The sequence below is a fragment of the Halichondria panicea genome, chromosome 13, assembly GCF_963675165.1.
Source record: "Halichondria panicea chromosome 13, odHalPani1.1, whole genome shotgun sequence".
NCBI classification, from domain to species: Eukaryota; Metazoa; Porifera; class Demospongiae; order Suberitida; family Halichondriidae; genus Halichondria; species Halichondria panicea.
The window spans coordinates 3112838-3130825 of record NC_087389.1 but is presented as its reverse complement, the minus strand read 5'-3'; the positions used below and the strand labels follow the sequence as shown (position 1 = coordinate 3130825).

The window sequence follows — 17988 nt, the reverse complement described above, 5'->3', positions numbered from 1 at the left end:
GTGTACCTGTGTGTGCGTGTGTGCGTATGTGTGCCCCCTGTGTGTGCGTGTGTGTGTCCCTGTGTGTGTGTGTGTGTATGTCCCCTGTGTGTGAGTGTGTGTGTGTGTGTCCCCCTGTGTGTGAGTGTGTGGTGTGTGTCCCTGTGTGCCCTGTGGTGCGTGTGTGTGTGTGTGTGTGTGCCGGTGTGTGTCCCCCCTGTATTGTATGCACCCTGTGTGTGCCGGTGTGCATGTGTGTGGTATGTGTGTGTGGTGTGTGTGACTGTGTGTGTGTGTGTATGTGCGTGTGTGTGTGTGTGTGTGTATGTGTGTGTGTGTCCCCCCTGTGTTGTATGCACCCTGTGTGTGCGTTTGTGCATGTGTGTGGTGTGTGCGTGCGTGTGTGTGGTGTGTGTGAGTGTCCCCCCTGTATTGTATGCACCCTGTGTGTGCGTGTATGCATGTGTGTGTGGTGTGTGTGAGTGTGTGTGTGTGTAGTGTGTGTGTGTGTGTACGTGCGTGTGTGTGCGTGTGCGTGTGTGTGTGTATGTGTGTGTGTCCCCCCTGTGTTGTATGCACCCTGTGTGTGCATTTGTGCGTGTGTGTGGTGTGTGCATGCGTGTGTGTGGTGTGTGTGAGTGTGTGTGTGTGTGTGCCCGCGCGTGTGTGTGTGCGTGTTTGTGTCCCCTGTATGTGCGTGTATGTGCGTGTATGTGCGTGTGTGTGTGCCCCTGTGTGTGCGTGCATGTGTGTGTGTGTCCCCTGTGTGTGTGTGTGTGTGTGTCCCCTGTATTGTATGCTGTATGCACCCTGTGTGAGTGTGTGGTGTGTGCGTGCATGTGTGTGTGGTGTGTGTGAGTGTGTGTGTGTGTGTGCATGTGTGTGGTGTGTGTGTGCGTGCGTGTGTGTGTGTGTGTGTGTGTGCCCGCGCGTGTGTGTGTGCCCCAGTGTGTGTGTGTGTGTGCCCGCACGCGTGTGTGCGTGTGTATACCCCCTGTGCGTGTGTGTGCGTCCCCTGTGTGTGTGTCCCCCCTGTGTTGTATGCACCCTGTGTGTGTGTGTGGGCATGTGTGTGGTGTGTGTGTGTGTGAGTCCGCGCGTGTGTGTGTGCATGTTTATGTCCCCTGTATGTGCGTGTGCTCAGGGGCATTAAGGACTGTCCAAATTAATATGATAATAATAACCCATTTTCTCATCTAGCGTTACCTTTCTTCGGCCTCTTCGCTAGAGGGAGAGCTTCTTCCCCCTGATGCCGTGCACCCACTTGACTGGCAGCCCACTTGACAGCCCTGATGGTTGTACAGATGTTGTTTGATATAATAATGAACATTCGGAAAATTATTTTTCAGATTCACCTTCTTCAACATCATCCAATGCGCAATACTGTCTACTACACACTCATGAAAAGAAGCATTGTACATGGCCTTTTTGCTGCTACCTACCTTGAGCCCTTGGTTACTCTTTTTATTGCTAAGAAAAAAACCACCTAGACCCCTTGTGGAGTGCCGTTTTTGTGCAAGAGAAATCGTTACTAAGGCTTGAATGGAAATTTCGGGGTCAAAGGTCGCGCCCACAGCAGCTCTTTTTATACTCAGAATAGCGACTAATCCGGCCAACATGCTCGTTTAAAAATAATAACAACTAACTTACTATTAATGTGAGATGAAAGTTTTTGTAGATGTGGATATGAGGAAGATATTGTTCTTCTTTTTGTGCTGTAGTTGAGTATAATTAGTTGAGTATAATTAAGGTCAAGAGATTTAAGCTATAGTTCGTAAGCTATAGTGTGTAGTGGATGTGGTGGTGGTTGAATATTGTCAAGAAGTGGTGGTACCCAGTGAATCTCCAGTGAATCTCCTGCAGTGCAATATACAAAACAGAATGTTTGTACTGTTATACTACTAAACCATATATACAGTGAAGTATAATTACAAAGTAACTCCAGCAGGTGATATAGCAGTCCTTCCTGTAGAAATTCCAGAAGCAGTTCTTCCTTCAGAAACTAGAGCACTAAAGTGCAAACCCTCGGCTGGTATTATAAAGAAACCAGAAATATAATGCTGCCATAATATAGTGATGTTGTTATCATGTATGACTTGCACAGAACATTTGAGAACAGGTAGTGGTACTATAGATATATGCACTGTGGATTAGGATCACAGCAAAGAAGTCTCAGAGAAGTATGGCTCCAGGTCCTGCATGGAGTAGGCTATAATTCAAGCTTTCTACTTTAGTGACCCTGTTCGGAGTGTTCAAGCTACGCTTTTATTAGACAACGAAGCTTTTAACACCGAAAGGTGCCACTATCAAAAGTACTAACTTGTTGTATGGAGGCTACCCATGCTGTAAACGCAGTGCTAGAACATCCAAGTAAGCCACAAAGTTTGTTCAAGCTTCTTAGCTTTTATTAAACATCAAAAGCTGCCACTATTTAAACCAAGATATTGTTGTGTGAAGGCTATCCATGCTGTAAACGCAGTGCTGTGGTACCCAGGTGATTAGATATACCAACAGACAAACAAACAAACCAACAGACCGTGGCCGCCCACGCGCGCCTCGGGTAATGACAGCAGTTCTCAAGTTGGCAGCAGAATCTTGCATGCAGGTAAGAGCAGCACATGCACATGCCTAGCGCCTGTGGGCATATAGCATAGTAACAGATCTATTTTATAACAAATTCTGTCTGGGCATGCTCAGTAGGAAAACAATGGTGACCTCACCTCTGCACCTATTAAAGAGGGCGTAGCTTCACCCTAGCAAATTTAGTTACTGCACTAGTACTACCCAAGGCGACTGAGAACAGTAAGCCACTAGTTTGTCTTGTGCAGTGGCGTAGCCAGGATTTTGGGAAGGGCAGGGCTCAAATGCAGGGCCAGAGCAGGCGCGCAGAATAAATCGACAGATTCAAGCTGGTTTAAACACAAAAGGGGGGGGCTATAACCCCCCTCTGCCTACGCCACTGTTGTGGACCTACACTTACCTCACTGAAGACCCTGAGGGATGACAAAAAGTTGTTGTTTTTGTTTTCTTATAACTTTTTGTACAATGTTCAGGCAACAGATATATAAACTCAAAATAACTGTGCTTGGGTGCTTGGGTGAGTGGGCCCAACCCTACTATTAGCTGCTAATGATTTATGATTTCTTGTAATTACGAAGCCAATACCTTTGTAACGAGCCAATACTCCACTCTCAGCGCCACCTACACAGAGCACGAGACTACAAGACTGTGTGTGACCAATCGTCACGCGCCGGACGCATCTGTGTTGGTGTGTGCTTACTATTATTTTGGCCTATTTACCGAGGAAGTGTGCTCTATTTGGGGTAAATTGTGAGGCCATTCCTCATCAGGTAAACGTAACTTCCTCTGTGATGAAGCTGGGAGCTGTGCGAGGTTAACCACACCATGGCATATTCGTATAGAACCATTAGTTTTAAGTTTAAATTTACAGGTGAGAAGTCTGGCCAAAACAAACAAAAATAACACCATGGGACTGAGCGACACAATGGGACTGAGCGACACAATGGGACTGAGCGACACACAAGAATCATCCTCAGCCTCAATGACATGCTACCGGTACCCTACTGTACACTTCCTTACAAATCGTCTTACAAATCGTCCTACAAAGGTATGTAAATATGGTTGAAATAATCGACGTGCGTTTAAGTGACGTGCGTTTAAGTAGGTGTTTAAGACCATTTTCACTCACAGGTTGTGGAGAAGGTACGACTGGGCCAGTTTCTTCGACCCTCGTCGTCGCCGACCCGAGCTAATTGAGCCGCAAGGTCTCGTACCTCTTTCACAAAATTCGAGAGTTCTGCTCTGTCGCTGACACTTGTCCAGAACCAGAGCCACCAGCTCCCAGCAGCCCTACCTTATTCTCCTCGAAGTCCAGACGTTGTGGCCAATGTGGGTCTGGTCCCAGCTAACAAAATCATCTGAAAGTAGCTAATAGTATAACTATGGGTCTAAGAGGTAAGAGGCTCAATTACAAGCTAGATTTACAAGCTAGATCTATGTAAAATTCCATACCGTATAGCGGGTAATTTCGTGGGGTATAAATTTCGTGAGCTAGCTGACCTCCACGAAAATTTCCCCCCACGAAAAATCAGCCTCCGTGGGCGTGGTTTCCCAAAACGCATGCGCGATATACGCAGCAGATACCAGAACACGATATCGAGAACAGCTGTGCTGTGCCATGGCTCGAGACTGCTACTGCTGACATGGAACGTTATTTTAAACCTCTCAACCATACCATACCATACCCGACCTGACGAAGGTAGTGTTTCCATTAAAGAGGCTGTAAGTAAAGTTATTGCAAAATTAAGAGACAAGAGTGTCAAAAAATTTCTGTGGATAAAATAGCGAAATTTGCTGTTGAAAATGCTGCAGTTAACAAATTCCAAGATAAGGTTCCAAAAGCTCCTGAAAACTGGAACAACACTATACGCGACTGGAAAGATTCGTATTTGAGAAAGAACACTGAAGACTTTTTTTTACCTGTAAAAAAAAGAGGAAGACCACTGTTGATTACAGGTACAAGCGTATATAAGGAAAAGCCATGCTGCCGTTAACACAGCAATAGTTATTTCTGCTGGAGAAGGGGGTCATGATGCTAGTCTTTTATCTAGTCTTTTATCGAGTTCTCTTGACATAACGAAAGACTGGGCTAAATACTTAATGAAACGAATGGGTTTTAGTAAGCGTAAGGCCACCACAAAATCACACTATGATTTTGATAAAGTTCGCGAAATTTACCTGAATGATAATTATACCCCGATAATCAACTGGGACTCACTTTGTTCCAGTTTCTCAATGGACAATGGATGTGAAAGGAGCTCATAGGGCTGGTTTGAATGATAAGCGTCAAATGACAATGGTATTGGCAGGAACTGCTAGTGGAGAATTTCTTCCCCCTCAATTAATTTACTCTGGCTTAACGTCAAAAAGCCTACCCAAAAATGTGAAATTTCCAAGTGATTGGCATCTAACAACAACACCTACCCATTGGTCAAACGAAGAGACAATGAAACATTATATCGATAAAGTGATTGTTCCATTTATTGAGAAAAAAATTGAATCTTCCCTCTGATTATCCGGCCGTAGTCCTATTTGATCATTTCAGTGGACAGATAACACAAGATATACAGTAGACTCTCGCTATTCCGGCTCTCTGAAGTACGGCCACCCGGCCATTTGGTTTGGCACGGAATGCTACCTCTATGTTTACTGCACAAAACTCACCCTGAAGTACGGCCACTCGCTATTCCGTTTACCGGCCTGTCCCAAATAACGTTTTCAATGTAATTTTATATGTGTATTACGGCTGTTTTGGGTGTGGTTTAGTAAATTAAATAGAGAGCAGAATGATTCATTATCTTTCATTATCCTCGAGAAAAGAACTGCAAATCAGTGATTAGATTCGAGGTAAGGTCGTTTTTAAGCCGCGGCTAATTATCTGAACCTCTCTATTCCGGCCAAGCTGCATGGTCCCGGATCCCAAGGGTGGCCGGATTAACGAGAGTCTACTGTATTCGATTTGCTGGAAATTTTCTACGTCCTGATTCCCAGGACATGCACAGATACCAATGGATTTATCAGTGATCACCTTAAGCGTTTGTTTCAAAAGTGAAAAGTGGTATGCTCATCAGGTTGAAAACCAGATTCTACAAAATCCTAGTAAATCCATCTCTCCTATTGATCTTCGTCTCAGTATTATCAAACCTATACATGCACAGTGGCGCCTATGATTACATTAAGAGTAGGCCAGATATTGTAATAAATGGTTTTAAAGCAGCTGGTGTCTAGTATATTATATTAATATATTATTATTATTATTATTAATTTTGTTAATATTCAAGGAGCTGTTAAATATCAATGAAATTGAATAATTGTTTGCTACCGGTATATAGAATACAATAAGTCATGCATGGTGGCTACATACCTTATATAATATACGTGTAGCAATAGCTTGATATTTAAAGTTTTGGAAAAGAGGTCAACTGTTTACTTTCAAAGCATGCTTCAAGGTGCTCAAATCTAATGGTCGAGAGGTCTGCGAGTGAAAAACTGAATGCCATGCAAAATAAGCCACAGTCATGAATACCTTTCTGTACCTGCGGTTGTAGCCCAAAAACATTGACCTTCACACATTTCAGAAGACGTTTAAGCACGTCATGGGTACGTTTTTCAACACTATGGTACAAAGAATCATATACAGTGACTTCATTGATTTCACCACCCAGATTAGATGCTATGATCCAATGGTTGCCCGTATGTATAACTTGAAGAAATCGACCGTTACACTCATCGTCAGAGTAATGGTAACTGCGTTTCGTGATTATCAAGGAAGACTTCAATCCATTTATGTCAGGGTATTTCATATGCATATCGTTTCAAACTTTTCTTGTCACTAAGAGTAAGAGACAAGCTTCCATATTTGACCCATACTAATTGATCAGATTCAGGTCGATCTAGATCCATTTTAATGCTGGAAACATTTTGCTTCAGTACTTAAACATAACAATATGCATGTACACAGGGTCGTTTCTTCTTAGATATTATACACACTGAACTACAGATCCTGGAAGAATTAATTTTGGGGTCCTGGTAAGCCACATAAATAACAACAATAGATGCATGTAAATAAGTCTTTTCTTCTCAGTGACTTTATATAGATAAGCTAACTTTAATATAAAATTCATTATAGAAACTAATACAACACTCTAATACAACACTTTAATACTTTTGAGCGAAAGCAAAAACATGGCGAGAGGCATTAGCACAATTACAATCTCAAAGCTATTACCAAGAGCCCACATGTAGATGCAGAAATGGATAGATTAAGGGCACAACTATTGGATAGCACACCACCATTGCAATTGCTTCCTTGGTCGAGCGCCACATTACAATAGCACTGCTTACTGTTAGGTCACTTGTTGCTAAGCTACCAGACATACAAGAAGACTCTGACCAGCATGTGCTCTGTGTTTCTGTGAAACTTGGTTGTCAAGAAGTCAGTCGTCAGTCTTCACCCACGGTACACAGTAACCATACAGTAGTAAGATGTGATAGACCCACAAAATTAATGACCACAAGGGAGGAACCTTGATTAGTTTTAATGATAGGTGCAATACGTCCACATTTACGTCCAATGGTATTGAATGTGTAGTAACAACTTTGCTTTATGATCATTACAAATTACAAGTAGCAGTGTTTATAGGTCACCAACTGTACCAACAAGACAATTTATCCACTTTTTGACTGATGTACTTAATCATAATAATTATGCCTCGAGGCGTAGCCGCACGAGGGATACTGTGTGTGTGTCTGTCTGTGTGTCTGTTCCAGCTGTAACTGCTCAACAGTTGCAATGCGACGAAAGCTAACAGTTTCTATAGGTTTCTATAGGCTTCTAGCCACGTTCTCTTGGATTTTGATTCGTGGATTAGCAAACTAAAGCTTCTTTCTCGAGTTATGGCTAGTTTGACTCACATTGAAGGCTGTTGCAGTCTCTTCAGAATCTTTCACTGCATCATCTGTCCGCACAAACTTTCTATTCAATATATGAGTTAGCCTTGCACTAAAGCGCTAGCTTTTGTTAGCTACAATACTCAGAAAATATCTGTTAAAACAGCTAGCTAGCAAATTATTCCTATGGATGTAATGCGCATGCGCGCTCATTCCCCATGTTGTGAGGAAATAATAGTAATATCCAAGATCCAGATCCTCCTGGCAGAATCATCTTTGTCTTGAAGGCCTGGTAAGCCACTACCATATAACAATATAGATAACAATATGCATGTACACAGGTCTTTTCTTCTTACATATTATATACACTGAACTACAGATCCTGGAAGAATTCTTTCTTGAGGTCCTACTCACTGGTGTTAAGGATGGCTCAGCCACATGGTGCACAGGGCATCATATCTTTGTGATTGTGATATATTAATGGATGAAATTTAGTAGGAATGTAGTTTTGTACGAAATGTACACACTTAAAATGTTTAGAGGTCATGTGACCTTCAGCGATGTCGTTACAGTGTGATTAAGAAGATAAAAAAGGAGGATTAAAAACAAGTGTAGCCACACCCCCAAATTTTTTTATAAAGTATAACTCAGTTTTACCATTTTTGTGGTGCCCGGATATGATGCGTATCATTTACAGGTGCACAGAAATCAGGAAAACTGTCGCATTTTCTATTTAATGCCCTCTACTTAAATATGCGTATTTCAATTTTCTGCTTCACCGAAAATGATAGACATCATATCTGGGCGCCATAAAAATGGCAAAACTGAGTTGCACTTCACAAAAAAATTTGGGGGTGTGGCTGCACTTGTTTGTATTCCGGAAATGGTAAAGTTGTATATTTCACTGTAGCTCCACCCCTGAAAGTCACATGACTTTAAAAACACATTCAACATGTTCCTAATTCATTATAATTATGCTTACATTATTGCAAAGTTTCATCAGTTTATATGTAACCATCCAAAAGACATATACAAGAAATCCACAATAAATCCCAATAATTAATTGAGCCATCCTTAACAACACTGAGTAGTAAGCCACATAATACAACAATAGATGCATGTAAATAAGTCTTTTCTTCTCAGTGACTTTATATAGATAAGTTAACTTTAATCATTATAGAAACTAATAATTAATACTTTTCAGCGAAAGCAAAAACATGGCGAGAGGCATTAGCACAGCGCCAGCTTGAACACTAGTTATTATTAGTGCAGCAGATACTACAACTCTGGTGCTAGGTGATTTTAACGATAATATATTGTGTCCTACTGGGTCTCAAGTAGAAAATGTTATGTTGTCACAAGGCTACAATCAGCTCCTCCAAAGTGCCACCACAGATAACGGAACTTTAATTGATCATGTGTACTTGTACTTGTGTTTTCATGTATGTACGTGATGTTTACTACAGTGACCACGATGCTGTGTATTGTTCTGTTGCCTTGTACCTATTGCAGTAACCACGATTCTGTTTATGTATTGTTCTGTTCCCTCATGCATAACTATGCCTCATACATGCAGAAATCACCCACCCCCACACATGCACACACACACACCACTTATGTGAAGACACGCGTCTATATACACACACTGTACTCATGCGCACACACACACACACACACACTGTACCATGTGCAGAGGAGGATAGTCAGGGGATAGTCAGGGTCAAACGTTTTCTATTAAAATGATTCCGGAGAACTTTACTTGCATTACAATCGTCTGCTCTTTGTTTGTTACCTCCAATTTTAGCTAAAGCAGTTGTAGGTAACAAAAAAAGAGTATAAACACTCAAAGTGCACCTCTGAAGCACATTTAAATTAACCATCCTCCTCTGCACACGCGCGCACACACACACACACACACACACACGCACACATACATACTTACAACTATATACACACACACACACACGCACATACATACTTACAACTATATACACGCACATACATACTTACAACTATATACACACACACACGCACATACATACTTTACAACTATATACACACACACACGCACATACACATTCTTTTATCACACATAATTATTCTGGGTTTAGCATTCAGATGAGCTCAACAAGTCACAAGTATCCTTTGCTATTAATATACCAACTGCACTGTGCTGACGAGGCCCAATTAGGCCGAAACCATCTGACCATGAAGGCAGATGGTCCACAGTTGTTTAGTTACATGATTCGTTACTGTGTTTAATGTTCATTCAATTGCTAACACACCTATTTTGTCAATTTGAAATCATAATTAACACTCTAATACTTTTGAGCGAGAGGCACTAAAAGAAAAGAAAATGATAAATTTGTATGATTGTTGGTCATGAAATAATTAGTAAAATTATGCACTTCCGCTTATAAAACAAAATCTTCTTCTTTGTTGCTTCCTAGATCCTTGAGGTCCATGGTACAAGCAGCCACAAAACACAACAATGATACCATAATTATACAGATGCAAGTCAGATTATTTTATACACTTTTTCCTCTTCTATACTTCCTCTTCTTTACTTCCTCTTCTATACTTTTGAGCGAAAGGGCGAGAGGCATTAGCACAGCGCCAGCTTGAACACTAGGCTATGAAACTCATGTAAAATACTTTGTGGGACTGTATCTCTGGACTTGCTGCTACATATAGTTGATATTACATAGAACTTGCAATGTGCCACGCCCATTTTGGGCAACACGGATTGTATATACACGTCATCAAGTTTCATATCCCTTTCTCTTAAATCTCTGGTTATGCCACCTGAAGGCTTAGCAGGCATATCCAACAACGCATTAAGTTTTTCTGGAAGTTCTTGTTTGAGATCTTCGCTTCTAGCATTTATTACGGACACACACAACATACACTCTACAGATAACAGTATTAATTTCTAGTGTCATTATATCACTGTATTTTTAGCCAACTGTGATGAACTGAAGATTTTACAGCATTACTTACCAGTTTCCGGTCAACACAGATACAATTAAAACCAGGCTGAGGAGGCGACCTAGCGTTCAATTGGAGACGGATCGGCCTGGGATCGAGGCTACACACAATTCTGCAATACTGTATTATAATTTTATTGAAGCCTTCACACGACTATAAATTAAATAGATTGCGTTTATAAAAAATATGAAAGAGTTCACTTATGATGCATGACTTTGATTAGCGAAAAAAGATCTATATAATTATTACACCAAGGGCGTATGCCCTTGATTACACTAAGTACACATGGAAAATTAACTTCTCATAGCCTGATTTTCTTACTAGGTGGTCCAAATTGAGGTGAGGGGACACCAGCTAGATACATGGAGAACTGACTGCATAACTCAGTAAGCTGCCTTCGGAGGCCGTTGAGTGCACTTTCATTCAAACAAGCATGTGTTTGGTTCTCCAGTATTCGCAACATATCACGTACTTCTCTTTGTGCCTGTATAATAGCAGGACTGTCCTGGAATAAAGACAACAATTATATGACTGCATGTGTCAGAAGAACAAACATTGACAATAATTATGACTTACATCTACAATATAGTCAGTGGGCCTATTGCTTGCCAGTGGGGTTGCTTGAGTACTTTTAGGGGTCTGTGCAGCTCTCTTCACCAACTGGGAGAGGTTGGTGGCAATGGAAGACGAAGTGGAGCTCATGCCAGTCAAAGTGGTGTCAATAGAGTCAAGTGTGTTATCCCCAGCACCGAGGTCATCACCAAGATGTCCTAGTGCAGATACACTACTAGAAGAGCTATCGTCCATTATCATGCTGTACACACTGTTGATTACTTCAGCTGAAGTAGTGACAGGAACTTTGTCAGCTTTGGGTGGAGGTGTGGATATTGACTGTGCCAACGACTCAATCGTCCCCATACTTGCTTGAAGAGCTGCTTCCTGATCAATCACTTGTCCTGCTTTATATAGCCAGTAAACATGTCGAAAGATATCATATTCTGACGGGAAATAAGCTTTATCACTGGCACGGAGAGAGGCCTCTGTTCCAAGCAAATTGTTAACAATACTTTTGCAGTGTGCGCGTATTTTAACAATGTTAGTCACACCATTACTCAATTGAGAAAGTACCGCATCCGACACAGGTTGGGAAATGTGCGGAGTTGACTCTATTTCAGCAACCTCATGTCCAGAATGAGCCATGGGTGTTGGCAGTAAAACAAAGTAACGTTCTGATGGCTTCGTGACACCAGATGCAATTTTTGCCCCGAGATCATCCAGAATTAGCTTTCGAGAACGACGGACCTGCCCAACACCTGGAGACACAGCCGGCTCTACGTATGCAGCCGAAGGATAACGAGCAACACGCCTAATGGTGATTTTTGCATCACACCCAGCTTTTTGACGACAATCAACAGGAATTATATCGCCAGAAGGCAATGTTACTTGCTCGCTTTTTTTCCTCCTGCCACCGTAGCGAACACAAGGTAGATCTGTTATTTGGCCTATTGATATGAAAGGTACACCATCATAAGGGATTTTAGGTTCACCAGCATTCATTTGCCAGAAGAGACGAGGTTTCGAAGACACAGAAAGGAATCTTGTACGAAGTTGTGTCTCATCAATTGGTTTTAGAGCTACTGCTAAGCTCTGCGCATTAGAAAATCCTGTGGAAGTGTTGGTTCGGTAATTTTCCAAAACATGCATCAGTTCCTGAGAGCCGTCCACATATCCTATGACAACAGAGTACTATGTTACATATAGCAGAAAATACTGGACAAAGAGTGACAATACAGTACAGGCATTATACAGTACCGAACCACGATTAAAAAGTTTGACTGCAACGATAAAATGTTGGAGGGAATGATTCTACATTACCTGACACATACTTTCCATTGGAAGTGAAGCGAACATCGTATATGGCCTGTGTCCAATCCCCTGACTGTGTATCTGGATCTGAGCTTGAGTTGAGAACTGCTGTTACACCAGAGCCATACACACTCAGTGAATCTGCATCTCTTTGACAAAACGATTTACTACATCTCACCCATGCGTATTGGAGAAATATTTTCAGATGACAATTATAGTATCTAGAGAATTTTCAATTGCATGTACAACTCACGATCATGATACAGTGCACTCTAATACGCTACCTGAAAAATTTCCCATGTTTATAGCAATACCGCAGATTTAAGAATAACCGGCCTCGACACTTAAATCTTAGGCAACTTTCTGATCTCTAAAAGTATTAATGTCGCTGTCACCAGAAAATATGTGGCAAGGGTATAGAGCTACCTCCATTAGGTAGAATACTCTAAAAATGTGACACCAATTAGTATAATTTCTAACTTTTGTTTAGTTAATAACGTTGTTGCCTTATTATGCCTCGGTGCGTATGCGCAGCGAGGTATACGGTAGTGTGTTTGTGTCTGTCTGTCAGTGTGTGTGTGGACTGCTACAGCTGCTCAAGGATCAATGAAGTGCGGCTTCTAGTCATGTTTTCTTGGATTTAGATTTGCAAAATAACGCTTCTTTCTCGAGTTATGCCTAGTTATGCTTACTTGGAATGCCATTGCAGCCTTTTAGGAAGAGCACGTAGCTAAACTTGTTTACCGAGTATTGCTACTCGAGTTCACAAGAGTACGATTGACCTTCGCTAGTGGACAGTACGATTGACCTTCGCTACTAGAGAGTTGACCTTCGCTAGTGGACAGTACGATTGACCTTCGCTAGTGAACAGCACGATTAACCTTCGCTAGTGGACAGTACAAGTGACCTTCGCTAGTGGACAGTACAATTAACCTTCGCTAGTGGAGAGTAAAAGTGACCTTCGCTAGTGGGCAGTACGACAAACCTTTGCTAGTAGAGAGTACGATTAACCTTCGCTAGTGGAGAGTTCGTTTTTCTAGTAAAAGCTCACCTTCTAGCAAAAAACCTTTACCTATGTACATAGGGGGGTACTGACCTTATATTTGACCTTTGCTACACACAGATGCTAAAGAGCCATGCATGGCCTGCTTTGGACAGCAGGCACAACACTAGCCTAGTAGGTTACAGTTGAACAGTAAGTTGAGCTTGTTTGTGTGCTGTTGTTTGTATCTCTAGATGTACGTTGATCTAATACAGTCATTCCTACAGGCTACATGTTCTATTCTGGACTTTAATCTGGCAAAAGAAAAATAGTCCACTCAACACTGAACAGCCCCAGAGGAAGTCAGACATTAGACTGGAAACCACTCCCTTCGCTCTGGGCTCTAGGGACTGGCAAGTTGCCGTGTTGAGAGTTGTCCCGTTGGAATGCAATTAGAACAAACCACAAAATGAGTAATGCGTGGGTGATATTATTTCAGCCTCGATAACAGACCGCCAGTGATGTACTTATACTCGAGGCCGATAATATTTTTGTGCAGTAATACAGTCATGTAGTTAGCGTGTGGGCGGTGGCACGTGAGTATTTGTGACGTTTACATTCTTGTGGCAGCGTGACATTCTTCACGCACTGGGACAACTCTCAACACAGCAGCTTGCCAGTCCCTTTCTCCCGAGAGAAGGGGAGTGGTTTCCAGTCTAGTCAGACATCACTTGAACTTTCACTAATAATTATGACCATACATTCCAGGCCAAATTGCTTTTTGTTTTTGCTGACTCAGCAGTAACTGGATCTAGGCGGATCTAGCTAGTATGGTTATTATGTACTGACAGGGTTAGGTCCAGTAACCATCATAGACACCAAACACAACTTGCTGTCAACAGATTCAGCGACAGAAACCGTGCAGAAATATTGTCTCATGAATCAGCCGCCCTCTATGACATAGACTCGTAATAAGGCCGCCCAACTTTTAGAGGGCGGCTAAAATAAAGACTAGCAGAAGTACAGTAGACACTACTGCTGAGTCAGCAAAAACGAAAAGTAATTAATTTTGGCCTGGAATGTCATTAAAAGGTCATGATTAGTGAAAGATGTCCGACCTCCTAGAACATGGAATTATTTAACTACAACAAATCAACGTAGCCTACATGTACTAGAAACATCAGCACACAAATAAGCAACCAATTGCTTACTGTTCAACTGTAGCCTACTAGGACATCTAGTGTTGTGCCTGCTGTCCAAAGCAGGCCACGCATGGCTCTTTAATAATTATAGATAGCATCTGTGTGTAGCAAAGGTCAAATATAACGTCAGCACCCCCCTACGTACATAGGTAAAGGTCTTTTACTAGAACTCTCCGCTTAGCGAAGGTTAGTCGTACTCTCTACTCACTTTTACTCTCCACTAGCGAAGGTTAATTGTACTGCCCACTAGCGAAGGTCACTTTTACTCTCCACTAGCGAAGGTTAATCGTACTGTCCACTAGCGAAGGTCAATCGTACTGTCCACTAGTGACAGTCAACTCTCTACCTCTACTAGCGAAGGTCAATCGTACTCTGTGAACTCTCTGGGCCACCGTACTATTTAGTACATGTAGTTAGCTCTGTACTAGAACGCTAGCTATTGGTAGCTGCGGGGAGAGGGCAGCCACTAATTTTAGACTTTTTAGACTTGAACTTTGGCATCGTTAACAACAATCCTGGTCGATCATTACCCACTCTTTGAGTTTGCATGCTGCATGCATATTAATCATCATGTGTATAAAATTAAGCTATTATGTTATGTAGCTTTGGCATCTCCACCGAGGCATCAGAACCTGCGGTGCTTTCATAGTTATACAGTACTGTAACAGTTACACACTAATCATCACTTGGCAACATCTTTGATCTAAACCACCCACATTTAACGTTTCATGTTTTATTCAGTCCATTCTCAGAAGCATTGGTCAGGCAAAAAAGGGACGCCCTTGTTATTACTATGAACTAAATCATAGATTGTGATGTCATAAGATTCTAAATAGTGCCAGTTTTTGTAGCAGCTACTAAAGCAGAATATAGAATTTAGCTAAACGTAGACAAGAGACTCCTGGTAGACTACATCTATAAAGATAAGCTAGAAATATTGGTCAGGCATTTGCCTGGGCTGCCCCCCCCCCCCCCCCCTTGCTCCTACACCACTGATTCTTATACGTATGTACTCGGTAGACTCGCAAGCCATCACTGTTGCACGGCCAACAATAGACTGGTCACAAACTCAGTGTAGAGACTCGTGTTGCACAGTCAGCATTCTAAGTGGGCTGTTGTTTTCGTGACATCAGTCTACTGCACGTGATACTTAAAGAGTTTTCTAGTGCTACGTCACTATCAATGATCTTGTGGTAACCGCATGCGATCGATCTAGCCACTTGAGTTGCGTCAAATATCGTGGCAAACGTTGCACGAGTCTCTACATGGAGTTTGACCAGTCTACTCTGTACTGTTCGCCGTGTAACAGTGACGGCTTGCGAGTCTATGTACGCCATGAGCCTACCATACCCAGGTAAATCTGATTGTGTACTTAGCTAGCTAGCTAGTCTCATTGACTCGAGTATGAACGTAGAATTTTGTTCTACTTTGTGTTTGGCATCAACTGACTCACCTATGGATATTGGATCCTGAAGAATCCATTCCTTGCTGAGAAACTCCGTTCTACTTTCAGAACTTAAAAACTCAGACCGTACACAAAATTTGGACTCTAAATTTGACTAAGCCAAGGGGTCCATAAATATTATTTTTTCGAAAATGTGAATCCCGTGTACGTGTGCGGCCAAGGCTATATGAAGCAGTGACGTCATTACAAACATTACATTATTATTACTTAGTTGGATTCAGCACCAATGAATATACAGTCTCATACTGCACTGGGCCAGCCGAGAGGGATGCTTACGCCTAGCTGGAGGACCTTGCTCACTGGAGGAACTTGCTCACTTTTGTGAGGGTAGATGTTGTAGTACCGTATTCACCCGAATTACCGGGACACAAAAAAATAATTACGGCTTGCAGTGTCCCTTGGAATAGAGCACGAAAAATTACGTTAAAGTCGAAGTGTTCCTTGTATTAGAGTGTCCCGTAGTAATTAGAACGAATATTTCCCCATTTAAGGTACATACACGGCCTCAATTCCAGGCCGAGGCTAGCTCTGCAGCTAAAATGTCTTTCGTACAGTTTAGAAGCTGTGTATGCGGGTTCCATGTCTACAAAGTGGTGTCTTCAACTGTCAGTGACATATTACGGTGCCATAGAGTAGAGTTTTGAGTCTCTATCGACCTGACGTTAGGGGCATGCTCTTTTTCGTTCTAATTAAATCGGGACGTCTAAAAATATTTACATTTCCTGTTGTTTCTTAATATAGAGTGAAAAAAATTACGTAAGTCCGAAGTGTCCCTTAGAATAGAGTGTCCCGGTAATTCGGGTGAATACGGTACTAGACTAGTATTTGTAGGCTGGTAGAAGATCACTAGCAGAGAGTCACAGAGTGTGGTGTCAAGTACTGAGTAGCCGGATAAAGTTTTATCCAGAGCCCATTTACTATAATTATTATAGTGTACAAGTAGTGTACAAGTGTACTAAGCGGGTAGCATATATTGCTACCCGGTACCCAGACCCAGCTTCAAATTGAAGGGCTCTTTTAGCCATGTAAATATTAAATATGATTCTTTATAGGTCATTGTCGATAGGAAAGTATTAAAACTATCTACATAGATTTTTCATGACATATAATGTCTTAAATATCGTTCTTCGAACTTTTGTGATTCTGTGATTCTTTACTCACTAGTTCTGCAGCTACCGTTTTATGTATTCTCTTACCCCTGTTTAGAAAATGCTTGTCACAAATGGTGCAATCTGATTGGTTACTGAGAGGTCCCTTATTTCACTTAGAGACCTCAGTAGAGGTCTTCTACAGAGGTCTATTATACCGTAATTGATATAATTACAGCGCCACCATAATTTAAGCGCCATATAATTACAGCGCCACCATAATTTAAGGTCTATTATACCGTAATTGATATAATTACAGCATCAGCATAATTTTTTGGGTCCTAAAAAAGTACCAACCGTTGTTGGAATTGTTTTTTTCTGGCGCTTATAAAAAGGCTTGTTTGAGACATCAACTGTATGTTTCACTTCCTTCACTTCTAAACAGTTGTCTAACCCATAGTGAATGTTTTTCACAAGTCACTCAGCTCTCAACGGTGCAGCTAGCAAGAGCTAGACCACGCCCATTTTCTCTGAAAATTGTATTCTAGCTGTTGAACATAAGCGCCACCATAATTTAGGCGCCAGCTTGGGCTAAACGCAATTTTTTGTGCTCTAAAGATGTGCCACTCAGAAGTGGAATTAATTTTTTCTGGCGCTGTGATTACATCAATTACGGTATGTACTTACCTACGGAGATTTATGTTGAAGTCATAGTAACCATGATGCAGTGCATCATTAAAAATTTTTTTTTTCTACAGTACAGCTTTGCAGCTTTTATCTCACTCTTGCAGCTAACAATAGCTACATGTAGTGCTCTAGTGCAGAGCTATTACTAAGTTCTATTAGCAGTTTTGCTATGCATGATTCTAGAGATGGAAACGGCCTTCAATGTGAGTTTTTATGTAGACTTAGCCAGAGCGAAGCTTTAACGTTGCTTGAGGTTTGTAG

At 41.6% G+C, this 17988-nt stretch overlaps 1 protein-coding gene and 1 long non-coding RNA gene across 3 annotated transcripts; one reads left to right on the top strand and one right to left on the bottom strand.

Moving 5' to 3' along the window:
* The first annotated feature begins 6873 nt into the window (after positions 1-6873).
* LOC135346667 (uncharacterized) lies at positions 6874-8473 on the top strand. Its single transcript, XR_010398084.1, has 2 exons — positions 6874-7741; positions 7829-8473. It is a non-coding gene; the product is annotated as an uncharacterized LOC135346667 (long non-coding RNA).
* A 2082-nt stretch (positions 8474-10555) lies between these two features.
* Positions 10556-16096, bottom strand: LOC135346646 (calcium-responsive transcription factor-like). 2 transcript variants are annotated; one of them, XM_064544338.1, is made up of 4 exons: positions 15941-16096; positions 12313-12452; positions 11014-12167; positions 10556-10942 (listed from the first exon to the last, which is right to left on the bottom strand). In XM_064544338.1, exons 1-4 carry the CDS (start codon positions 15967-15969, stop codon positions 10739-10741), a joined length of 1527 nt encoding a protein of 508 aa, XP_064400408.1. In that variant the 5' UTR covers positions 15970-16096; the 3' UTR covers positions 10556-10738. The 2 variants fall into 2 exon arrangements, with proteins under 2 accessions (XP_064400408.1, XP_064400409.1); XM_064544339.1 differs by having other exon boundaries at positions 12324-12452.
* Positions 16097-17988: the final 1892 nt, after the last annotated feature.